The following is a 17,810-nucleotide window of genomic DNA, read 5'->3' as shown; positions in this document are numbered from 1 at the left end:
ACACGTATGTGCGGCCGTCACCCCTCCTCTCTCTCTCCCCCTCCCAATACCCTGATGCAGTCGTGCGATAAGGCTCCCCTTAAAGTTTGGAACTGTCTGAGTCTGAACAGATGAGAAAGACACGAACCGTCACTACAACCTTATCACTTTAGGAAATTTCTTCCTTGCATAGTATAGTTGTTTATTTTTTTCACCCTCCCCCCCCCTTTACAAGAATAGAATTTCACAGCAGCTCCCTGCCAGCATTATGTTTCCTGAGAGACTAGGTACGTTCAGCGCGGACCCTAAGGTGGAAAGTAGTGTGTGAGGATTTTCAAGCTGCTAAAATGTAGGGTTACGTATACATAGCCTACTTATATAAAATGTGTGAATCAATAAAAACATATGTAGGGCGTAGGGCGTCAACAGTTACGCCAAACTACCGTCCACAATGCCTTGTATGTCAACTTAATACATTTTTTGGTTCATTTTCTTTGTCATTAGCCAAAAAATAGGTCTCCCATTCGGGTATTACACCATTTACGGCGTTACTTATTATGAAGATGACTTAGCAACCGAAAAGACGGGATATTTTACGAGGGGCTTCCTCCATTCTCAGGCTGCATTCCTTACGTCATTTGGAGAAAAATATTCCTCATAAATGTGAGTCGTATTCCCAATATTAAAGGAGTAATTCGACAAATTGGCAATGCCTTACAATAAACAGCTATAGGTTTAGACTACTAAAATACTGATTTTTTTTCTCCATAATATTGGGGTGAACCTAGTTTTATTTCAAAACTGTATTCCAAACCATTACGTGCCCTTAGCTAATGCTAGCGTTGAAATATAAATTGGCATTTGTGAATTCTCAATCAAAAAATACCTACACGCTTTGAAAAAATGGGTAAAGAACATTTTTTAACAAATAACCAGAGTTATATGATGAATTTGTTTAAATACATTCCTGAAGAAAAAAAACACATAAATTATCAGGGTGTCTCAGAACTCAACGTCGAGCAGTAAACGTATGACAGACCAAATAATTACTATTTTTAATAATAAAAAATAAAGGTCTGCGTTTTTAAGATATAGCTTTATTTAAAAATATTTAAAATACTTATCTTTTACAAATGTATTATATAGGTACTAAGACTACAAGTATGAATGGCACTACTGTTAGTAACAATTATGTTTGCAACTAACTTTCTAAGTTAGCATAGTAATTTGTTTACAGTATAAATAGTCAAAGATACTCAATTAAAAATTGTTGCAACATAAATCATGCAAAAATTTTGCTTCCAAAATTATAATATGTTTGATTTTATTTTGAATTGTTATCAGTAGTTGGGTTATTCATGACCGGTACAAAAGTGCAGGGTGGGGATTTTAAAACGTTTGAAAAAAATATATATTACCGTTAAAAAACTACAACATTATATTTAATTTTAATTTTCTGATTCAGAAAAGTGGTTATTTGGCCTATGAACTGTTGACGGCTTGACGCTGGGTTGTGGGACATCCTATGAGCCACGGGCGTAGATCCCGAGGGGGCAAAGGGGGCCCGCCCCCTGGAATTAAGAGGCCCCTCACTCAGGGGGCCGGCCCGCTTGCGCTTTGCAAAATCGGGTCTGCGAAACTTTGTTGATATACTTAAATGTCAAAACAATGTTTTATTGAAAAATTATTTGTATATTAAAACATTTTCAGCTTATTGCATATATACATACATATAGGCCGACATATGGGCAGTAAGCGACATGCAAGCACCCTGAATGACTTGTGTCCGTTAGAAACCCGCGCGCAAAACCCTCTCCACCCCTTCAGCAATGAGCGATAGTTAGGGACCTGAAAAATTCGCGGGTTCAATGACCTCCAGGATAAACTCCTTAGTTATACGTACACTCGGTCAAATGCCACCCACTCATTGGCTGCTGTCTTGTGAGACGTCCCAACGTAGCAGCCTATGATTCGATAAAGCTTTGGTTGGGCGTTTCTCATTGGCCCAGGTCATCCAGGTGAGTTGTGAGCCAATAGCAGAGGCAGCACTGAGGTATAACTATTCGTATTTTTGCCTATCGCGAAATGAATTCGCGAATTTTCCCGATAGTCTTAGGATGCTACCCCGAAAGGAACGAGAGGTTTGCGCCGGAGTCGGGGAAGGGGAGGGGACGCCAGAGAGGCTTGGGGCGAAGGTGGACCGCGGAACCCGATGCCCGGGTAACGAGGCGGGGGTGATTACAGGACGGCGGTGGTGCCGCCACGCGGTGATTACGGCAACTAGAAGCCGGCAACTGGAGCCGCGGTAGGCGGCCGCGCGGGGGGAGACCCCTTTCACCCCCCTACCACTCGGGGCTCACCGAACAAGAGCCGGGGATCAGCTATCCGTGCAGGAACAGCCGTTTTCCACGGCGAAACGCTCACCAGACTAAAATTAGGTATTGGTAGGGGGCATCCTTTTATTTTTCTCTCGAAACAATCCGATCGCTTACTAGACTGCAATACGTTATGCCAGCGCTAGCGAATGTTCCCTTGTGATTGGCGGCCGTATGCAAGAGAAACCATTTACCTTTTTGACCGGACCATTCTGGACTCGTTTGTTTCCGTACTGGTCGGGGCTAAGCTTGGTGTGCTGACAGTAGACACGTACTTGGAATAAACCCAGCCAATAACTAGAGACCTGAAAAATTCGCGGGTTCATTTCGTGTTATGCTAAAATTCTAATAATAATACCTTAGTGCTGCTTCTGTCATTGGTTCTCTGTTAATCTGGAGGACTGAGGGCCAGTTAGAGACCCTCACTCATTGAAATGTGGAATCACAGGCCACCCAGTCGAGACGACTACCAAGTCAGCAGCCAATGAACAGTTTGCATTCGCCAGAGTGTGTAAAGGATATTGGAGTCTATCTTGGAGACCATTGGACCCGCGAATTTTTCCGGTCTCTACCAATAACGAAACACAGACGGTGCTACAAAGTTTTAACACACAGCTGGACTGGGAACTTCTTCACGCCTAGGTATTGGCGGTCGTCTGCAAGAGAAGCCTGTGCCTTATCTGGCTGGGCCACTCGGGACGCGTTTACTGAATGGCTGTGATTCGTGCACCAACGGTAGACACGTGTTCCGAGGGAAACTCGACCAATCACGAAACACAGACGACGTAACTCTGTTTTGACACACGAGTAGTGTTAGTATCTTTTCGCGAAAAAAAAAATGCATGGCTCCAGTTATCCCTCGAGTACATAGGTTTTCACTGTGATGTCACCCAGTAGGTACATATGTTTGAATTCCGGGTGAAGTTAAGTCCAGCAATTTTTCTCTAATTGAATGGGTTATTTAAAAAAATGAACCTAAGCGCCATTTAGGAAGTTGTCAGAAAAAATTCGAAAAAAAAAAAACATTAAAAAACTGTTGGGTTGAAATAAATAAATATAAGTGTGTATGTATGTGTTGAATTGTCAACTTGACAAGCCAACACAGTCATAGTACAAGATCACGACTAAGGTTGACCTTCACCCATGTGTTTACCAAATGAAAATAATAAAAAAATAGTTTTGTGATTTATGAAAAAAACATATATTAACAAAGGCTACAATTTTTTTGGAAATCAGTATTTCACCTTTTTTCTCATAACTTCGTAAACGGCAGTATTACTTTTTTTTTTACAATTCCCAATTCAATTATTTTAGCTTATGAATTGTAAATAGTAATTTGACTTTGACACAAGTTTATGCAGAACGAGGATCTGGCGGCCATCTTGGATTGTGACGTAATATGATAGTACCTGATCTTTGAACATTTCCCATTACAAATTTTCACCATAAATTCCTTCAACTTGTAAACTTAGTCACAAAGTCACAAGTAGAGAAGGTTACATGAAATAAAATATTTAAATTATTTAACACAGACAATTTATTTAACAACACTGTTTAGTACAGTAAGTGCAAACACAGCTAATCAAGTAAAACGTCATATTTACATTGAATCATCTTCTATCCTAAGTTATTTGAATATGGTCCACACAGAAATAATCTCAAAGTTTTTGACAGAGCGACCAAAAGTAATCTCGTTTGTTCCACCAAACATCAGTTCGTTTTGGTCGCATGTTCGAGCTCTTTCTTCTTCGGATTGTAATGTTCGTTATTTCCAATATCATTACCTCGACCATCATCATCAACATGCTCATCGTTACGCTTCTATTTTATTAACTCAGGAGCCACGAGCCACATCAACGAATGCCTTCAATAATTGTAGGAACTTTCTGGAGCTCCTATAGGCCTATACTTTCACTGTGAGTTCCGGGTCCACGGACGTTCACAATAAAAAACAATGGCGCCCGATAGTTTCCGAATATAAACACACCTCGAACAGAAGTGTGTGGTGTGCGGTACGTCTGAAATTAAAATACACGTAAAGTATTGGGGACAGGACAAAATCCGAGGTTATTTCGGTAACGTAAATAGAATGAATCTATGTAATAGTTAATTTTTTGTTTCTTAGAGTCAGTGAAAATTATTATATTATGTAAAGTGAAAGACAAAGTGTTTGTAAGGATGTATAAATAGTGTAAATGTGTTTCTTTTTTAGGTATAAGATCAAAACCAAGACATTGAGCCAAGGCTCCAAAAGGCAAAACGAAAGGTTTTTAAATTTTCCTTTCATGCATAACATGTTTAGTTAAATAATTTTTTATGTACATACACAAATTAGTTCAGGCAAAAGAGCACTGAGTGCTGGGATGTCACATTGTAAATACCATTACTGTACAGTGTAAAATATGTGATAATAAAAACTTTTGAATTTGAATTTGATTTCGGTAATTTCCAAAGACTTCGAAATTATTGCTACCTATTGTCGGTTAGTTACAGTGAATTCTTTCTGTTTACTGTAGCTTTATTCATACTTCGGGTGTGGTCTCACTTAGGGTGACGGCTAGTAGAGGGAGGTTGCACATGAACACTCTGGTATAATATGTACCACGAGCGACCAGTCACCGCCGCAGAGTCCGAAGGGAACTGGGCTCGTTTACGTCTCACGCGCGACGTGCGGGCAAATTCACAACTGCACGGCACAGCGCAGGGCATGGCCACGTCTGCACGGTGACGTGGTAACCGGGTGAAGCCATTTGTGTTTTACGTGTAACCTCTCAGTTCTCGGTCCTACGCCATTTCGTGAGTGGAACGGAATTGTTTAAACACGGTGCTGCCATCTGTAGCGGATGACGCAAAGCCGAATTAAACTTTATAGTTTTAACTGTTTAGTGAATATTAACAAGATGGACAGTATTTGAATAACATTTCTTGTCAAATCAGTTGCAAAGCCGGGGTTTAGTCCTTTTTTTTCAAGTCGTCTTCACTTTTATAGGAGCCGTTTTAGTAAGTACTTATATGTTATAAAATTTCGCTCTGGAAATCAAATGGTGCGATAGTCAACGTAGCTGCTCCGGCAACGGATTCTAGCTACGGGTGCGGAAACTACGTGTGATTCACGTCAAGAAATGTAGTTAAAAACACAATCAGCGTATATTTATTACAATCGGCATTATTTTTTTAAGAAATATACGTTAAATATCGTGTCTGAGTTTCGTATTATAGGTTTATTTGCAACACGAGAGCACACGAACTTGCGCGTTACCGAGTAGCCTACCATGTTGGTTAGACGCCCAATTACTTAACGCAGAACTTTTTAATCCTACAATTTAAAATATATATATATATATATATATCTGAGGGCTGTAATCTTACCTCGGCCATAACTGTAAACGTGTTCTGCGGGAACTGCATAACTTGTTAGGTTTCCAATAATTGCTATAAGTAGAGACCTGTAAAATTCGCGATTTCAAATCCCTAAAGGATAGACTCCATGATCCTCTATGCACACGTGCAAATTACATCTGCTGATTGGTTACCGACTCGTAACACCTGTTGACTGGAATGATCGTGATTCTCCAATTCTTCTGTTAAAGATTTTTTTCATTGGCCCAGAGTCCTTCAGATTAAACTGTGGCCCAATCACTGAAGAAAAATAAATGTCAAAAGTATTTGGACTCTATCCTATCGCGAAATGAATCCGCGAATTTTACAGGTCTCTAGCTACAAGCAATATATTTGTAATTTTCATCTCCTCTATCGGGGTAAACATGGGCAGCAAGAAAATTAATCTCAGAACTGAACCGAACATCCTTCTCTTCCCCTGGCAGTGGACTCCTCTAGCCGGTCTTCAGCTGAGCGATGGTCGACTGCTAGCGCGCGGAGGTCTCGGTGCTCCACACGCCGACCGCTGCTTCCTCGTCGTCGTCCACCCGCAGCATCTCGTAGGCCCCCGGCGCCGCCGCCGCCTCAGCGCGCCGCCGCCGCAGCCGCCGCCACAGCAGCGCGCCGCCCGCCGCCGCCGCCAGCAGCAGCAGCGCCGCCCCCGCCGCCCCCGCCGCGCCGCGCCGCCGCTCGTGGCCGCCCCCGCAGAGGAAGGCGCTCTCCGGCAGGGACCACAGCAGCACGCGGCGCAGCTCCGGCGGCTCGGCGCACCTGCGGCCCACACAGGCTGCGTCTGTACTCCAACGACAAGTGCTTCCTTCCCGAGGCCGGTACTCGGAGCTGGGGACGCACCACAACGCCGAAATGCCAAATTGACCACAGCGCCGACAGCTAGAAAACTGCCGTGTAACAAAACGCCGAATCACCACAACGCCGAAAAATGTCATTGCAGGACTGCCACAAAGGTTAGGTTAGGTTAGACTAGGTTAGGTTAGGTTAGGCTAGGCTAGGATAGGCTAGGTTAAGTTAGGTTAGGTTTGATTGTGGTATCTCGGCGTTAAGGTACATTTAAGAAACACACACAAATTCATTCAGTTGTTATTTCGGCGTTGTGGTACACATCAGTTTTCTAGCTGTCGACGTTGTTGTCAATTTTGACATTCGGCGTTATGGTATTTCGGCGTTGTTGTAACGACCCCTCGGAGCTGAACATCATTTTAATTGTACCTAAATAACAGATAAAATGTCGCAAGATCGAACTCTGAACGTCTGGAATATGTTTATTTGAATGATGTTCTACACCCATCGAGATTTTCGTCGCAGTCGCAAAATTATTTAATCAAACTAATTGAAGATAGTAACGCCACAAAAAAAAATACGTGGAAAATGAATTTATTACCACCTATCATTTCATAAAATAAATCTACTATACCGACAAGTTTTGCTGTGGTTGGAGAACTCTGTTCGTTTTTTACATTATTCAGACAGACAGCGTTAAATACTATTATTTAAAATATAAATGATGCTCAGCACCAACTTCAAGGACGTACACCAGTCTTGGGACGCACTTTAAGTTCATAAGTCGTATAGACGTTTTCAACGTATTTTTTTGCGATGGACCTGTAGCCAAAATTTGTCGGTAGAATTCAGACTCACACTGCGTATACGTTTACTATACGCTATTTTCGAGTTGTAAAATGTCACACAAGTGATTATAATTAGCGCGGAACGTGTTCCAATACGGAAATGCTTCATCTAGAGTTTCAAAAATTAAAAAAGTAGAAGTGTTGAAAACCATAACTTAATTTCAATTGAAAAAAAAAATACACACGTGCACACGCCTGCACATGTGCACATGGCAGCCTTGCTTATTTCATTAACACACGAATACATAAATTCTGAACTAATAATGTCTGCAAAATTACTTAGGCCTATATATTATGTATGATTAAGATTTTTTTTTGATGTTGGCAGTTCTGAACGTCTGCCAGTTTATCTCGGGAAGCCTTCATTTCACAAACGAGAGAGCCACACCCGAATTTCCCCGAAGTTCATGCTCGCTTCTTTTGATTTTTGATTTCACAGTATATTTAATGTAGCTATCCTAACCAAATCAACCGTCCACAATGTTTTAAAGTATTTATAATGTATCTAACCTATCCTTATTGATAGAGACCGGAAAAATTCGCGAATTCATTTCGCGATAGGCTAAAATACAAATAGTTATGCCTCAGTGCTGCCTCTGCTATTGGCTCACAACTCACCTGGATGACTCTGGGCCAATGAGAAACACCCAACCATAGCTTTATCGAATCACAGGCTGTTACGTTGTAACGTCTCAAAACACAGCTGCCAATGAGTGGGTGACATTTGACCGAGTGTACGTAGAACTATGGAGTTCATCCTACAGGTCATTGAACCCGTGAATTTTTCCGGTCTCTACTAATTGACCATTAGAAGAGACCCGGAAATTTCGCGGATTCATTTAGTCGCAATCTAGAATGCAAACCTCCACACTTTCGCACTGTGTTCATGATTGGACCGCAGTTATCTGGACACGCCCCTCTACGACCGTGAGCCAACGATGTCCAGCTAGGAGAGAAGTAAGCGAATCAGGTAGTGCCAAATAACAAGGATAAAAATGTTCTCGCTAAGAAATCAACCACTGGGAAAGTAAACATGGGTCGAGCACACCTATAACTTTGAATTCTATCCTGAGGCCAGAAGAATCCGCGAATTTTCCGGGTCTCTAACCATTAGTTATCATTAGAGACCCGTGAATTTCGCGGATTCATTGACCTCTAGGATGGACTCCAATATCCTCTACACATTCGGGCAAATGCCAACTGTTCATTGGCTGTTGACCTGTGAGTCGTCACGACTGGGTGGCCTGTGATTCGACATTTCTATGAGTGAGGGTCTCTAATTGGCCCTCAGTCCTCCAGATTAACAGAGAACCAATGACAGAAGCAGCACTGAGGCATAATTATTTGAATTTTAGCATAACACGAAATTAATTCGCGAAATTCACGGGTCTCTAGTTATCATGAGTTACAACGAACCAAAAAAAAAAAAAACCGAAGCTGCACGATCGGGCGTTTGGCTGTCTCGTCTGTGAAAAGAAGGTTTCCCCGCACCGCTGCCGCACCTGAGGTCGGCGGTCTCGGCGGCGGACAGGTTGAGGCGCCGCAGCCAGGCGAGGTTGCAGTCGCAGCGCCAGGGGTTGCCCTGCAGGTCCAGGCGCTCCGGCGCGGACAAGGGGCCCTGCAGCTCCCGGGGCAGCGCCCTCAGCCCCCCGTGAGCCAGGGACAGCACCCGCGCGCCGCCGCGCTCCACCGCAGAGTCGCCGAACGCGCCGCCGCTCACCTGCAGGTACCAACCCCCGCGCCTTCCACACACACACACTGTCCATTGCCACACGTGGCCACTCCAGTGTTTCAGGGGCACTACGCAACCCGCGTTAACCTCATATGATTCAATGCTATTTTCATTTTGCTTATAACTAATTAACTAATATATACTTATATATCGAAATGATGCTTGCTTGATATGTAAGACTACGATGCTCTTATCAAAGCCCCTTTCTTCAAACATGTGCATAAATTATGGTTTTATACTAATCTTTACTAATATAGGTTTGAACCATAATTTATGCACGTTTTTTGAAGAAAAGGGCTTTGATAAGAGCATCGTTGTCTTACATATCAAGCGAGGATCATTTCGAAATCTATATTAGTTAATAAGTTATAAGCAAAATGAAAAAAGCATTGAATTCTTATGATGTTAACGCGGGTTGCGTAGTGCCCCTGAAACACTGGAGTGGCCTCTTAAATTATTTATTTTATTTGCGTGTACATAATCGCAGGAAGACGTTTTCGTGAGTGGCTTTCGTCAGAAGTGTAGGCTACTAAGAATCTAATTATTAAATTATGGTACACCAAAATAATTATTCACTGCAATATATTCTGAGAAAGTCCGTACACCGCACGTCACCGCCGCTATGGTGTATCGACACTGACCAGCATGCAACTTGCCCAGATAGTCTTTTTCGAAAAATATAAAAAAAAATAATGACTACAATCTGTACAAATGAAATATAGGTACACCAACATTAAAATAACAATTATTTCTGTGAAAAAAAAGGGTTTAGAACCACTTTTTTCCGCTGTTTGCTTTCCTTTTGTTGGTGGGAATGATATCCCCTAAATATTTTAGCCGCAAAGAAAGGATGAGTGTCAAAGATTGGCCTTGGAATATTTACAGATTTATGGTCTCAAATACTGCACTTTAATAGCTTCTTGAAAATTTTAACACGTGATTTTAAGTATTAAGGTATTTAAGTAAACGCTAATATACCCCCTAAAATAAAACTATATAATGCAATTCGGGCTCCGGAGGAGGTCCCCAACCCCGACAAAGAGAACATCACAGACAGGGCTACACGTGATGGAGAAGTAATAGGTAGGGACCGGAAAAATTCGCGGGTTCAATGACCTGTAGGATGAACCATAGTTCTACTTACACTCGATCAAATGTCACCCACTCATTGTCTGCTGTCTTGTGAGACGTCCCAACGTAGCAGCATGTGATTCGATACAGCTTTGGTTGGGTGTTTCTCATTGGCCCAGAGTCATCTAGGTGAGTTGTGAGCCAATAGCAGAGGCTGCATTGATGTATAACTATTTGTATGTGAACTCGCGAATTTTTCCGGTCTCTAGTAATAGGCTTTGGCCAAGAGGCCTACACAGTAAGGAACACCATACAAGGATTTACCTCGAGCGATACCGGGGAAACCACTGACAAGGTGACCGGGGCCGGGAGTCGAACCTCAGGTCCTCCAGAGTGCTCCGCGGGTGTCCCGTGTCGTTTATAAGCAACAAGTTTCTCTTCTGCTACACGTGGACTCCACGCGCATGTATATATATATATTTTTTAAGTATGTGTACGTATAGCAAGTGTGAGTGCTAATGGTTAGGGCCATGAAAATTTCGCGAAAAGATCCCGAGAGTAGCTGGAAGTTAAAACACTGTAGCATCGTCTGTGTTTCGTGATTGGGTGAGTTACTTTGAGGTGCATGTCGATTGTTATAACAACCAATCACACTAATTCAGTGTGGAAGCAAACTCGTCCTTAGTGGCTCGTGCAAACAAGGCAACGACTTCTCTCGCAGACGGCCGCCAATCACAAGGAAGAAACCGCTGGTGTGGGTATACCTTGTTGCAGTCTAGTAGGCGTTTAGATTTTTTTCGCGAAAATTTCCTGCCCCTACTAATGTTACACTTCGCCCAGTGAATACATTAAAATGGATGATAAGAACTTATAGTTAGGGACCGGAAAAATTCGCGGGTTCAATGACCTGCAGGACACCCACGCATTGGCTGCTGTATTGTGAGACGTCCCAAAGTAGCAGCCTGTGATTTTATAAAGCTTTGGGTCATCCAGGTGAGTTGTGGGCCAATAGCAGAGGCAGCACTGAGGTATAACTATTTGTATTTTAGCCAATCGCGAAATGAATTCGCGAATTTTTCCGGTCTCTACTTATAGTTATATAAGATTATTGACGATTTAAATTCTGGCCCTTTGAGAAGAAATTATATGAGATACGTTTGAAAGACTCGTCGTGTTAGGAACACCTCTGGCTGCTGGGGTCGAATCCCGGTCGGGTCTAGAGACTGTTACATCTGAGGACGTTGGGCTGTCCCCTCTTCGCCTGCGAGCCGCGCCAGGCAATCGCAATACCTTTGCAGAAACCACCATCTATCTCATGGTCTGCTTTGTTCAAGTGATGGTGATAACCCGACTGGAGATCCAAACCAACCTCTTGGTTTACAAACCTCATCATCAACATCATATTGATGTCATGCAATCATCAAACTATGAATCTATAATAAATAAATACGTTATACTTATTAATAAACCACTCAATCATTTATCAGAAATAATTAGCGGTAGGCATTTTTTTTTGCGATGAAGAAGAATCAAACGCCCGTTCGACTGTAATAAGACCTGCCCGCGTCAGCTGTTACTTCTTATAATTGGTAGGGACTGGAAAAATTCGCGGTTTCAATGACCACTAGGATAGACTCCACGATTCTCTATATGTACTCGGGCAACTATCACCTGGTCATTGGCTACCGACTCGGGACACCTGTTTACTGCGATTCTTATGATTCGATACTTCTTTTGTCGGGTGATTGCCATTGGCCCGGAGTCCTTCAGGTTAAATTGCGGTCCAGTCACTGACGCAGCATTAAGCTATTAAACGAGTTTGGATTCCAGCCTGTCTCCAAAGGAATCCGCGAATTTTTCCGGTCTCTAGTAATTGGTCTGCAAGGAAAGAAATTTGCCCTATTTGACCAGGCCATTTAGGACGTGTTCGCTCCCGCAACGTGCTGACAGTAGACGTTCATCTGAAAGAAAGCCGACCATCACTGACGATGCTAGAGCTGTATAGCATGTATAGGTTAGACCCAGGGGCAGAAATAATCTCAGCATACCCCATAGCTAGAGACCTGTAAAATTCGCGATTTCAAATACCTAAAGGATAGACTCCATGATCCTCTACGCACTCGTGCAAATTACATCTGCTGATTGGTTACCGACTCGTAACACCTGTTGACTGGAATGATCGTGATTCGCTATTTCTTCTATTAAAGATTTTTCATTGGCCCAGAGTCCTTCAGATAAACTGTGGCCCAATCACTGAAGCAAAATAATGTCAAAAGTATTTGGACTCTATCCTATTGCGAAATGAATCCGCGAATTTTACAGGTCTCTACCCATAGCTAGAGACCTGCAAATTTCGCGGATTCATTCGGTGATAGGCTAGAATTCAAACACATATACCTCTTAGATAATTTTGCTATTGGCTTACTGTTCATCTGGACGAATCTCAACCAGTTATAAACCTTCAACCAAAGAAGGATCGAATCACAGACAAACCAGCTGAGACGACTTACAAGTCGGCAGCCAATGAACTTGCGTTATTTTCCCGAGTGTACAGGGGTATGTGCAGTCTATCCTGAAGGTCATCGAAACCGCGAATTTTGCAGGTCTCTACCCATAGCATCATCTCCACCAACAGTATTGTCATCAACAATAAGAGCAGCGTGCGTGCCAATAGTATTTGTTCCTTTGTTGGCTATGTGTAGCGTGTATGTGCAGACCTCTGTGAGCCGGGGGCAGCCGCGCAGGGACAGCTCCTCCAGCGCCAGGCCCTCGAAGGCGCTGCGCTGCACCGCCACCAGCTCGCGCATGCGCTCCAGCCGCAGCCGGCGCAGGAAGGGCGAGGTCACGAAGCTGCCCGGCGCGAGGCTGCGCACCTCGCAGCCCGACAGGTCCAGGTCCTCCAGCCCGCCGGGCAGGAAGGGCACCTCCCGCAGGGGGTTGTCGGCGAGGGACAGCTCCCTCAGGGCCTCGGCCGAGGCGAAGAAGCCGTCGGGCAGGCGCGCCAGGCGCACTCCGTCCAGCCTCAGGGCGCGCAGGTCGTTGGCGAAGGCGGCGGCCAGCGCGCCGGGCGAGGCCTCCAGGGCTGGCCCCAGCAGCGGGTTGAAGGCCAGGGACAGCTCGTCCAGGCTCGGCGCGCCGCGGAACAGCCCCGGGTGGAGCGCGGCGAGCCTGTTGAAGGACAGGTCGAGGCTCTGCAGCAGCGGCGCGCCGTCCAGCAAGCCTCGGGGCAGCGCGGCCAGCAGGTTGTGGCTGAGGTCGAGCCGCCGCAGGGCCGAGAGGTTGGCGAAGGCCCGCGGCGACACGGACGCCATGCGGTTCCAGGGCAGAGCCAGCTCCTCGAGCGCAGGGAGGCCCGCGAACACGTCGGCGGCCAGCGAGGCGACCCCGCTGCGCGAGAGGTCGAGGGCGCGCGTGGAGGGCGGCAGGGCGCGCGCGTCGCGCGGCAGCGAGGGGCAGCTGACCCGCGCGCGGCCGCCGCTGTAGCTGCAGCTGCAGCCCGTGCCGCGGCACGAGGCGGCGGCGGCGGCGGCGGCGGCGGCGGCTACCAGCACTGCGGCCCGCCACATCTCCCCGCCGGTCTGCGCCGGACCAGTTCCTAGTTCATCACGCTTACACTGTTATTTTCTAAAGTTGTTTGGGGCCGAAGCGTCCGGCTGTCATCTGGATGAAAAGAAGAAAAGTTAGTGCTCCTGGCTATACCCTAACGGGTTCAGACCTAGGAAGTGGAGGTGGAGAGGCATGGCCGGGCTTCGGCCCCAAACAACTTGTTATTTTCTAAACCTAAACGTTGGATACACACCTACAGTCATACTTTTTATTTTTAGGAACACGTGAAAACTATACTTCTTATTTTTTTCAGGAACGTACGCATAATTAATTTCGTTTGGGAAAATTGAGTGGGTCGGGGGGGGGGGGGATGGGGGGAAGTTTTAACAACTTTGTCCACTGTTTGTTTTCTAATTTAAAATATTTTGTTGGTGGGGATGATAGGTTTTTATGGATATTTAGGATTTGGGGTGAGTGGGTGTACATGGCCCCATCCCCCCCTCCCTCCTCCTAAGTACGCCCTTGCATGCATAATAATTTTTACCATAGTTGTATACTAATTTTTCCGTGCAATGTAGCAAATTATAACTTAATTTCGTGTCCACGAACGTTAACAAATTTTATTACATTGTACACGCAGTTTCATAGAACGGACGCGTTTAGACGCGCTTAGTAGATGTAGATTTCAATTCTAGGCGGCGAAAAAAAACCCTAATTGTTCTCAAGTGTTGGAAATGTGGAGTTATAGTTGCAGTGGGCTGGCGAGTATTCCCGCTGTTGTGCTGGCGGTGTGGTTATTACGTCACGGACACTCGGCACGCGTGAAACAATCAGTTGTTTTGGAACACGACCCCGTGACTTCCGAGACAGAAGGCGGTCTCCGAACTGCTTGGTCACCCGCTCGGTGCTCACGAATGATCGAGAGTCATGTCTATCCATGTGTGACTTCCCCCGTCACGAATCTATGTGCGCACGGCTGCAAAGTTTGACTTGGCACCACAGTGACCTGTTTGGGCTCGAAACCATGTCACATTGGTCACTATTGGTTACAACTTTACAAGTCGCTGGTCTACCACAATGTATATTTCTCCCTGTGGCGAAATTGCAGGCCTACTAAATTTGTCACAAATGGTAATTTAACCATGAAATAACAAAAAAAAAGTTATAGGCGTTGTCGATTGTAAACTGTGTTTGTGTTTTATTTGTTTCTTATATTATTCTTTGACACTAACTCCCGTATCAAAGCGTCCCCATGCACACACATACAATTATTTAATTATTCATTATCATAGTCCGCATGTATGCAAAATAAAGACATTTTAAATTCTCATGTATTACTTTTGACGTGATAACGTCTTATAATACGATGAACGCTGGCTGCACGCACGAAAAAATGTCACGTTCCGCCTGAGCAGAGCGTGCAAGAACCGGCCAACCACCATGCGAGAAAATCTTCTATAATATCAAACAGGTTAAGGCAGGCTTTTTAACTAATTTTTCGTTTTTATATTTAAACAAATTATTTAAATTAAATTTGCAAAAACTGTAAATAATATTTGAAAATTAAAAAGTATGCAATTTTTCATCAATGTTTTCCTATGACGTTATCACGTAAAATTAACGTCCGTAAACCGACTTTACAGACAACGCCCCCCCCCCTTTTTTTTGTGGGGAAAAATACTAACCAAATCATAGCTACGCTCCAAAAATATTATAAATAAAATATTTTATTATTTAAATGTTTATATTTATTATTTAAACTAAATCATCTGCACCAATTTTTTTATAAAACATACCTAATATCATTTATGGTCACTTAAAGGAACACAATCCATATAATATAAAGATTAATATATTTAAGATTAAACCAGTATTACAGATTAGAGATTACTAGATATATATTTATTTTTTAGTTTACGTGCATCACTCGTGTGATTTAGGTAACATACCATATCTTAAATTTTGCAGTATCATTTGAGATACTGATAAGAAAAAAATGTTTCGTCTTAATATCTTGAATAGTTTTTCAGATACTGGGAAGCATATATACATAGCAAACGGTCAGAAAAATATTTTGTATTCGATTATATTTCTGCTATAGTTTTATATTATACTAAATACCTGTAAATAATTCTTGGGAAATTAAATTGCAGGCAAAATTATGTTGCAACTTTACAACATTTTAATGTAAATCACAATTTTGTGGATAGAAAAATATTATAAAATAGTTGACGTATATAGATAGTTGTGACGTAAGTGCCGCAAGAAGTAGAAAAAATAATAAACGTTAGTCACATGTCTAAGAGTCACCAGTTTTTAAAGGCTTGCGCAATTGTTTGTAAATCAACGTTGTTCTCAAATATTTTCCTGCCATTTCGATAAAACTTTTGTTGGCCGAAATTGAGTATAATTATTTACAGGCAGGATAAACGACTGAATAAATAGAGCATGCACAATGAAAATACCTCGACGAGATGCAGGTTTCTTGCTAAATCTAGATGAACCTGGGTGCGAATCTTCTGATAGTAAAAACATAAAAACATACAGACACGTGAGAAAAAAAAACACTCACCTGCTGAATTAAAACAAGCGCAGCTCGTTATTCTGGGGCCAGCCTCGCTGTGTGTGTCTGTTGTGCAGACACTGCCTTATCGAACTGCCTTATCTAGAATCTGAACACGCTTTATCATTACTGATACACCGTTGTACGTCGCAGTGTGGGAATACTCTCAAGTACTAATTAACAAGGCCAGCAGTCAACACTAGTCATTAACCAAACCACCTGCCACTGAATTCGACAGCGCCTAGTCACTATTCCTCATTCATCAACTTACAATCTCTCTCTCACACACACACACACACACACACACAGTCACAGTCACTTACGGCTGAGTGATATTCCTGAAAAGTCAAATCAGGGAAATGTTTATAAACCGTGCAAGAAATTTTAATGAAAATATTATAAGTAGTCTTTGGTAACCTACGATATACGTGCTAGCGATTGGTTTTCACTAGAAAAAAATGTGAACTATTTTAAAAATAATTAAAAAAAAACGCTCACAAAACTGTCGAGGTGATAAGATACACTCTCACATAAGGCGTTAAGTAGATCTGAAGTAATTGACAATAAAACCGTTTTGAAATCACTATATAGAATAGCCCTACTGGGTTAAATGTTCAATTGAGCTCTCAAAAAGTAATATTTACATGAATATTCGACAATTCTACTGTTAGAAAAACGTTTCAACGAAATAACTGCATTAGTTTTCGAGCATTAATTATAACAAAATTACAGATAAACAACCAGAATATTTTTTTCCTTGAAAAATCGATTGAAAAAACAGCTGTAAAATAACTGAAAGTAAAATTTAAAATTAGAGAAAAATATCTTTTTCTCAAAGTACATAGATATTAATACTGTTCGATATTATGCATCTTAAATATGAATAAGCCTTTTGAGAGGCAAATGAGTTTACTTCACGTTGGTTTTTGTGATACTACTCATTATAATGACATATTAGTCTTTTTTGACGTCTAGTAATTTTTAGTTAATTCTTTTAACAACTTCAACTTTCAAATATTGGCGGTACTGTCAGAAAGGGCGAGAAACGCAGGCTGGTTTGATTGGAGGTTGGCAAGTCGGATCATTTTGCTGCGGAGTCTGAATTCACTGAAATTATGTTAAAGCACAATACTTTGTGTTAAACGTCTGCAGACCAACATAATTGAAGCTAGCATAATACATGACAAATGAAAAGGAAAAATGACATTAAAAATCAAAATTTTAACCGAAAGTCCATTAATTTTTAAAAGATTGTCATTTTCAGTGAAGTTGACTTGCAGTTTGACTATCAACCACTCACTATAAATCTAATATCATAATACATTTATTTTTACCTGGTCAACGCCGGGTATTGCAGCTAGGTAGTTATTGTTGATGAAATAAATGTGAACTGGTGTTATTTGGAAAAATGCTGAATTTAATATTTCTTCCTGTTATCTTAGATCTAAAGTTTTTTTGATGTGACAACGTCTAATAAATCGATGAACGCCGGCTGCACGCACGAAAAAGTGTCCCGTTAC

The 17,810-nt window shown here is 42.6% G+C and overlaps 1 protein-coding gene across 1 annotated transcript; it reads right to left on the bottom strand.

Annotated features, from left to right (window-relative positions):
• Positions 1-6,220: 6,220 nt before the first annotated feature.
• On the bottom strand, positions 6,221-16,539 carry LOC134533397 (leucine-rich repeat-containing protein 26-like). Its single transcript, XM_063370918.1, has 5 exons — positions 16,193-16,539; positions 12,899-13,759; positions 8,881-9,098; positions 6,398-6,503; positions 6,221-6,316 (listed from the first exon to the last, which is right to left on the bottom strand). The coding sequence occupies exons 1-5, from the start codon at positions 16,268-16,270 to the stop codon at positions 6,221-6,223; spliced, it is 1,359 nt and encodes a 452-aa protein (XP_063226988.1). The 5' UTR covers positions 16,271-16,539.
• Between the last annotated feature and the right edge of the window lie 1,271 nt (positions 16,540-17,810).

This window comes from Bacillus rossius, chromosome 6 (genome assembly GCF_032445375.1).
Source record: "Bacillus rossius redtenbacheri isolate Brsri chromosome 6, Brsri_v3, whole genome shotgun sequence".
Classification (NCBI taxonomy): domain Eukaryota; kingdom Metazoa; phylum Arthropoda; class Insecta; order Phasmatodea; family Bacillidae; genus Bacillus; species Bacillus rossius.
The sequence above is the reverse complement of the archived record's forward strand: the minus strand, read 5'-3'. Positions and strand labels throughout refer to the sequence as shown.

Excerpts from the sequence above, each read along its gene's own strand:
- LOC134533397 (XM_063370918.1), bottom strand. The coding sequence starts at position 16,270 with ATGTTTTTATGTTTTTACTATCAGAAGATTCGCACCCAGGTTCATCTA. Across the intron at positions 9,099-12,898 it reads GCTGCCCCCGGCTCACAGAG|GTGAGCGGCGGCGCGTTCGG; the intron begins GTCTGCACATAC and ends TGGTACCTGCAG. Across the intron at positions 6,317-6,397 it reads GGCGCGGCGCGGCGGGGGCG|GCGGCGGCGGCGCCGGGGGC; the intron begins GCGGGGGCGGCG and ends CGGCGCGCTGAG.